The sequence below is a fragment of the Peromyscus maniculatus genome, chromosome 4, assembly GCF_049852395.1.
Source record: "Peromyscus maniculatus bairdii isolate BWxNUB_F1_BW_parent chromosome 4, HU_Pman_BW_mat_3.1, whole genome shotgun sequence".
NCBI classification, from domain to species: domain Eukaryota; kingdom Metazoa; phylum Chordata; class Mammalia; order Rodentia; family Cricetidae; genus Peromyscus; species Peromyscus maniculatus.
Window position 1 is genome coordinate 63,852,165 of NC_134855.1, and position 7,394 is coordinate 63,859,558.

The 7,394-nt window shown below is 31.9% G+C and overlaps 1 protein-coding gene across 1 annotated transcript; it reads right to left on the reverse strand.

Moving 5' to 3' along the window:
- Nucleotides 1–5,681: 5,681 nt before the first annotated feature.
- LOC102924994 (olfactory receptor 8H1-like) lies at nt 5,682–6,739 on the reverse strand. The gene has a single exon (XM_006989765.3). It carries the CDS (start codon nt 6,737–6,739, stop codon nt 5,795–5,797), a length of 945 nt encoding a protein of 314 aa, XP_006989827.2. The 3' UTR covers nt 5,682–5,794.
- Nucleotides 6,740–7,394: the final 655 nt, after the last annotated feature.

Below are 7,394 nucleotides of genomic sequence, written 5' to 3' on the forward strand. Positions count from 1 at the left end.
AGGAAAAAAAAAATTAGGCAAGGTTAAAGAAATTCATGATGAATATGCCAACACTTCAGAAGATAGGAAAAATGGGAATACTTGTACCTCAAAAGAACATTAAACACAAAATGCCATGAGGAATAAATAAATAATTTTGGAACACTTAATAAAAAGAGGTATATGAAAATGTCCCAAAACAACAAATGTGAAGAATAAATATATACACAGCTCAATAATAACCCTTAATATTGATGGCCTCTACTTCCCGTTAAAGAGATCATACTAACATGTTGAATGAGGAAATGAAAATTCACCTTTCTGCAGCTTTGAAGAATCAATCATAGATACTATCTTAGGGCAAAAGGATAGAAATAGATACTCTAAACAAATGAAACAAGGAAACAAAATCGAATGTCCTAAGATTTCAATTCCAAACTAGTGAGAAGAGATAAAGAGGGGTAGTTCATGATCATTGAAGGAAATATTTTAAAATTATATTACAATCTTAAACATGTATGATCAAATATAGGTACAACCAATTTCATAAATGAATACTACTAGATATAAAACAACAGAATAACCACCATACAGTGTTATTCATGGGGCTGTCTTCAATATACCATGCTAACCCACAGTAGTTCATTCAGACAAAAACTAAACAAACAATAGTAAGAATCAAAGAATGAACAGGAAGTTAGGCCAGGATATAAATCATCACGTTCTGCCTACAGCGATTCATTCATTGTCATCATATATGACAAGCCTAAAAGATATGTTAACTCCCAAATTTTATTTCAATACAAGATGAAATCTATTTAAAGGTATAAAAATTCCATATTGTTGCATGCATATTCTTGTAGATTAAAATTTTCATTTTTGTGCATTCATTCTTAATTGGTAAATTAAATTGCCACACAAAATGTTTAGCTGAAATTTTTTCCATTCCCACTCATGCCTGCAGTCACTCAGAGGCAAGTAAACACACAGAGACTTGTATTACTTATAATCCTTAAGGCCATGGCAAGCTTCTTGCTACCTAGTTCTTATATCTTAAATTAACCCTTTTCTATTAATCTATACTTTGCTATGTGGCTAGTGGCTTACCACTACTTTTACATCTTGCTTCTCATGGTACAGCTGGCAGTGTCTCTTCACTCAGCCTTCTGTTTTCCAGAATTCTCCTCTCTCTTTGTCCTGCCTATACTATACTTCCTAACTGGATAATGGCCAATCAGCATTCTATTTATCAACCAAATCAGAGCAACATACATTTATGGCGTACAGAAAGACATCCAGAGCAGAAATGTTATACAGGTCTTTGTCAAATGGAAGTTCCTATGAGGCTATGGCCCCAAAGCATCTCAGAATATACTCTGCACATAATCTGGCCAGTGTAGACCTTCCTTCTCTGCCTGATAGGTCCAGGGTTCCTTATATAAGGGTATTGAGTATCATAAAATATGTGGTCATCTTCAGGAGCCAAATTCTCAGCATAATTGAGCATGATTCCAAATACCAGAAATGAAGGCTCAATTCTGAGATTTCTTCCTTTTTCCCGGGAGCCCAAAAATAAACACATGATCACTGTATTGTCTTTTGACAGCAATTACAAGAATATGTGGAGCATAATTGTAAGGCCCCATGCTGATCAACTTAGGACATTTTGAACTAGTATGGAAGAGAGGGATTTTTTTTTTAGACATAACTAGAGTTAGTTTTTCAGTGACAATAAGAAAGGGAACAGGAAATGAGGGTTTGTGCCAGTCTTCTTGTGACCTTTTATGCCATGTTTCATTGATATACCTGGCAGGCCTGGAGGGGAGTGGGAACAGAGGAGGAGTGAAACTTGGGGAGAGCAGATGTGGTGGGGAGGGACTGCGAGGAGGGAAGGAAGGGGAAAATGCTGTCTGGAAGTAATGTATGAGAGAAGGAAAAAAAGAAAGAAAGAAAACAGTAATTTAAAACATGATTCTGTCAGTCTTCATTAAAAATTAGGACGCATTCAAAGTTCAAAGAAGTAAATGAGATTCTAAATTCCTGTTAACATTTTTTAATCTAAAATCAAATTTTTCTGTGTATGAAATGCATTCTGTACTCTCATATATTTAACTGGTACAGTAAAGATTAGCTTATGGTCATTTTACAATAAAAATCTGTAACCTTGTGCCATTTATATAATCTTTTACATAAATATGTATATCTTTAAATATAAATTTATATATTCATATAAATATAAATATACATTTATATCTTTAAATATAAATATTAGGTGGGATTTTGTCCACCTAATATCTGCAGTATACACCTCTATATGTATATACCATATTTTCTTCATCCATTTCTAGTTTGGTTCCAGTGCTTGGCTATGGTGTTTGATGACTAATTGTTTTGGATAATATCTACCTATTGTATAGTAAGACTGTATGATAACTTTTCTTTTTAATTTTTAATCTACATTCCAATTCTAATGATGGCTATATATACACATCCCTTAGCAATATATAATGTTTCTTATCCCCATATTCATACTAGAAGTATTTGCTGCTTGATTTGAGTGTATGGTAGAAGATGTTCAGGACCATATGACTTCATGCATTTAATAGTTACAGCATGACATATGGCAGTGTGATTTTTTTTCCAGCTTGTGAAGTAAATGTATCAGACTTGATGTCAGGCTTGTGATAAGCATTTTTACCTTTCTAGTCATCTTACCAGCCCTCCAAATATGTTTTAAAATGATTAATCCCAAGCATGTTGTTATTTGCTCCCTTTTTGTATTATTTTTATTGCTATTATTTTCAGAAATATGAATACTAGGATTACAAACATGTCACACCACTTGCAACTTATGTAGGGTTAATTCAGAAGCAAGAACAATATTTTCCCAGACATATTGCAGTCTTTCTAAAACTCATGTTCATATTATATAAACATTTTTTCATGACATCATAATATGAACAGTGGTACTGAGATTATTTCATTTGATGAGGAGCAGAGCCTATATAGATATAATAAAATTACAGGACAAATACAAAACTATTTCAAATTTAGCAGCAATTATAATTATATGACCATAGTATAAAATGCTTTTTTCACATATCATAAAGCAGTTAAAAGAGTCTTATTTCAGTTAGAATGTAACCAATTACTGGATACAAATTAAAGATTCTCTTTCCTAAATAAAAACACAAGGAGATAGTATAACTTTCATAAATATTGATAACAAAGTAATGATAGGTCATATATATATAGCATATATGAAAGTGTGAAAGATGACTCACTCCTTGGATTGTTTTTGATATAAGCATGAAGCCCTAAGTATGGACTCCACCATCCATGTAAAAAACTGTGCCAGTTATATGAATGTTATTCAGATATTAGTGACAAAAAATATGTGAAGAAAGCTGGTTATTGCTGGCGTGGGAGTCTACTCCTATTGGCGAATTTCAGGATCAGTCAGACAACTTGTCTAAAAAAACAAGGTGGAGAATATGAAAGAATACAATAGATTAATTATTAAATATAATCCAAAATAATGAGTAATCAATAAATGCTTATTTCTTATTTGAAATTACAAATATAAAGAATTTGGGAAAAATATGCATAGATCTTGGGCCAATAAGATACAAATGAAAAAATAAATAATCATTTTTATGTGATTTCTATAGGGTAAAGGCAATATTTAAAAGTGATAATTAATGTGTTAGAATACATAGGTATTTAGATTTGATGAAATCCAGTGGTAGTTTGAATAGATGAACAACTGTAAAAATGACCTCCTACTAAAGTAGAACATTTGCGCTTTGCTTAAAACACTCAGAGCATTTTAGAAAAATAACTGAAAATAGCTTTATATTAGTAGTCAACTTTGGCATACAAATGAATAATTCATGTGTTATATCAGATGGTTTTAAAACTTTTGAAAAAAGTTTTAAAGTATTCAATACTAGAGATTACAAAGAAATATCAAATTAACTATAAATATATTTTCTAAAATAATGTTAAATAGAAGAAAGACAATTTTGACTATGGTTGTAGAATATAAAGCTAAAACTATAATAATAAAGAAAATTAGAAAATTTTTATAGCATGTAAGAAAATAAAAATTCATTCACAATTCTGTGTTACAAATCAGTCATTACTAAATGCAGTAAAAGGTACCAATCATTGAACTGCATTTTTTCTTAAATTTCATATATTTAAAATTACAAAATGACATTTGGCAAATACATACATACATACATACATACATACATACATACATACATACATACACAACATACATATATAGATATAGATATAGATGCAGATACAGATATAGAAATAGAAATAGATATAGATGTCATTTCTCTCCCAGCTCCATCATTCTGTCTCCTCTCTGCCAGTCCATTTCCTAAAGTCATGCCTTTGTGCTTATTTTGTGATGAATTTAGTTAATCAGGGTCATTAGGACTATACATTGGAGCTTTGTACGTTCACAAATGTGTATTAAATTTGGTAATGGCTTTTCTCTTCCTGAATTTATCAGAAACAAATGGAGCGCTTCCTCTCTCCATGTTTGAAGATTGAGGACACCATTCAATGGCAGATCAGTGTAGATATCCACTGCTGTTATTATTTTGTGGCTTCAAGAGCTGCATTTTGTTCAGAAAATTGAATTTCATAGCTCTAATCTCAAGAATTCATTTTTAAATAACTTTACAAAGTTATTTATATTAGACCAAGGATGAAGAATAAGTAAATCATTTGATAATTATCTTAGTGGTTGTGTTTCTAAAAGAGTTAACAGAAAAAGTCCACAAGGGTATTGCAGCATAAAGATTTCTGACTTGATAAATTTATGATATATCATGTTCAAAGCAACGTAAAATAAGCACAGTGTACTGACTACATATTCATTGAAAACATGCAGTAGCAAAGAGGTTGCAAAAAAATAAGACTTTTTAAAAAAATAAAATATCACACCACATATCATTGCTCAAAAATAAATGAATGAAGAAAGCTGAAGCATTATGGAGGCAATAAGAAAAAATTTGGTGCATATATCATAGAGAGACATACCTGTACATTATTAGACTGAGAAGAACATGTGCCAAAATGTCAATAATTGTTAGACTTTCTATTCAGTGAAATGCCAGTTTTGAATATGTAACCAGTATTTGCCTATAACTAACTTCTAATTTAATAATTTACTTTGAACCAAACTTATGAAATGCAGATATTATTCCTTTTTAGATAGTTGTATTTGTGATTTAGCATAACTGAATATAATTTCTAAAACAGCAGTCAATAGTTTTCATATACAAACAATAGTTTCTTCATACAAAACAATATGCTTATAATGTTAATAGTTGACATTTGTGATTATTTATTTCATACAACATCTTAAAACATTGTTTTGGAATTATTCTCCTCTATTGCTCTTGGAATTGAGAGTTAAGCACCCTGTGAAATTTGCTAATTCATACCACAAGAGGATGCCATCTGAGACTGTGGTCACTTTGAAAATTGCTTTACTCATAAGTTAATAACTTAAGATTTGAGCATGGTATAGTTTTAAGAAGTGTAAACATGTCTTCTATTTTTTATATTGAATGTCTATAAAAACTGTGTGTATAACAAGTATTTCATTTTCTATTATAAAATATACTTTTCAAAACACACTCCTGGAAATTTCCAAGAAATGTTTGTATAATGGAAATGCCATCACAATAAGGCAATAAACCTTTTGCTTATTTTTAAATGGAGAGGCCAGGGGGATAATGTGAATAAAGGAAAGTTGAATTCTTAGCATAGTTGTTATTATCTTATCTTATTTGTCCAGAGCTCTCTCTCTCTTCTTTATGACTCTACTGACAGCACATTTCACTTCTTTGTTTCTGAGACTGTAAATGAATGGGTTCAGCATGGGGATCACGATACTATAGAAAACAGATGCCACTTGATCCATTCCCAAGGAGGAGGACTTATTTGACTTTAAGTGAGTAAAGATTAAGGTTCCATAAAATATGGTAACTGCCAGGATATGAGAGGCACAAGTTGAAAAGGCCTTTTGTTTTCCGGTAGTTGAATTGATCTTCAAAATGGTAGAAAGAATGGACACATAAGACACAGATATTGTAATAAGGGACAACAGTAGGGTAGATCCAGCAAAAAAATATATAGTGATTTCAATATCATGTGTGTTGCTGCAAGACATGGCTATAAGTGGGGGTGCGTCACAAAAGAAGTCATTGATGACATTAGACTTGCAGAAATCCAGTGTTCCCATGCATATCATAACAGCAGTAGAATCCACAGCTCCAAGCACATATGAGACAGTAAGAAGGGCACTGCAGAATCTGCTGGACATAACAAATGAATAGTGTAGAGGGTTGCAGATAGCTACGTACCGATCATAGGCCATTGAAGACAGAAGAAAACACTCAGTAGCAGCAAAAAGGACAAAAAAGTAAATTTGAGTGAAACAGCCTATGAAGGAAATGCTCTTGTTTGAAGTCAGCAGGTTCTCTAAGGTTTTAGGTGTGATGACAGTTGAAAAACTGAGATCAAGGAATGACAGGTGGGTAAGGAAGAAATACATCGGACTGTGAAGTTGGACATCTAGACGAATGATCAGCATCATGCCTATGTTCCCCAGCACAGTGACCAGGTATATCAGGAGAAAAATCACAGAGAGAACCAGCTGGGTCTTCTTGGAATCTGTCAGCCCCATGAGGATGAAATCAGTCTTCTTTGTGTAGTTCCAGGTGTTCATTTTGAGCTACCCTAAACTGTTCAGAAATTAAAGTTAACAACTATGTTGAATAAATCTTAATAAAATATTTTATGTATGTTTACCTATTTTCTTAATTAATTTATATTGCCTCAAAGTTGATATAGCTTTTATGGTGTATTTTTAAAAAAGGAATGCCAGAATGTGAAGCATGACATTTGTTTAATAGGTAATAAAGATAATAGAATTCTTTACACGTTCAGTGGAACTTATATCCCATCATTTGCAAAGAGGAACAAAGTGCAGAATATTAAATAACTACTGAGTGTTTGCATGAAATGCCTCATGATTATCTGTATGTATTCTCACTCCAGAACGTGCTTGTGATTCTGCACTTTACATCCTTAGTTCTTGAAATTTAAACAAAATTTGACTATATAATGAACAAAGCTAAAAAAACATTTAAAAGTATTAATTGCTTTCCATTTTCTTGAAATATGAATTGTCTCTCATTACTAATGAATCACCTTTTTAAAGAACCCTTGTTGGCTGCATTAAAGTATATGACCATTGATGAAAAGATAATCTTCCCCAGCAATTGAAAGTTCTACTAAAAGTACAGTTTCAAAATACGATGCTGACTTTTAGAATCTCATATCACTGACAATTTTTTTTGCAGAAATCTTGACAGTCCTTG

Coding starts and splice junctions, on each gene's coding strand:
- LOC102924994 (XM_006989765.3), bottom strand. CDS start 6,739: ATGAACACCTGGAACTACACAAAGAAGACTGATTTCATCCTCATGGGG.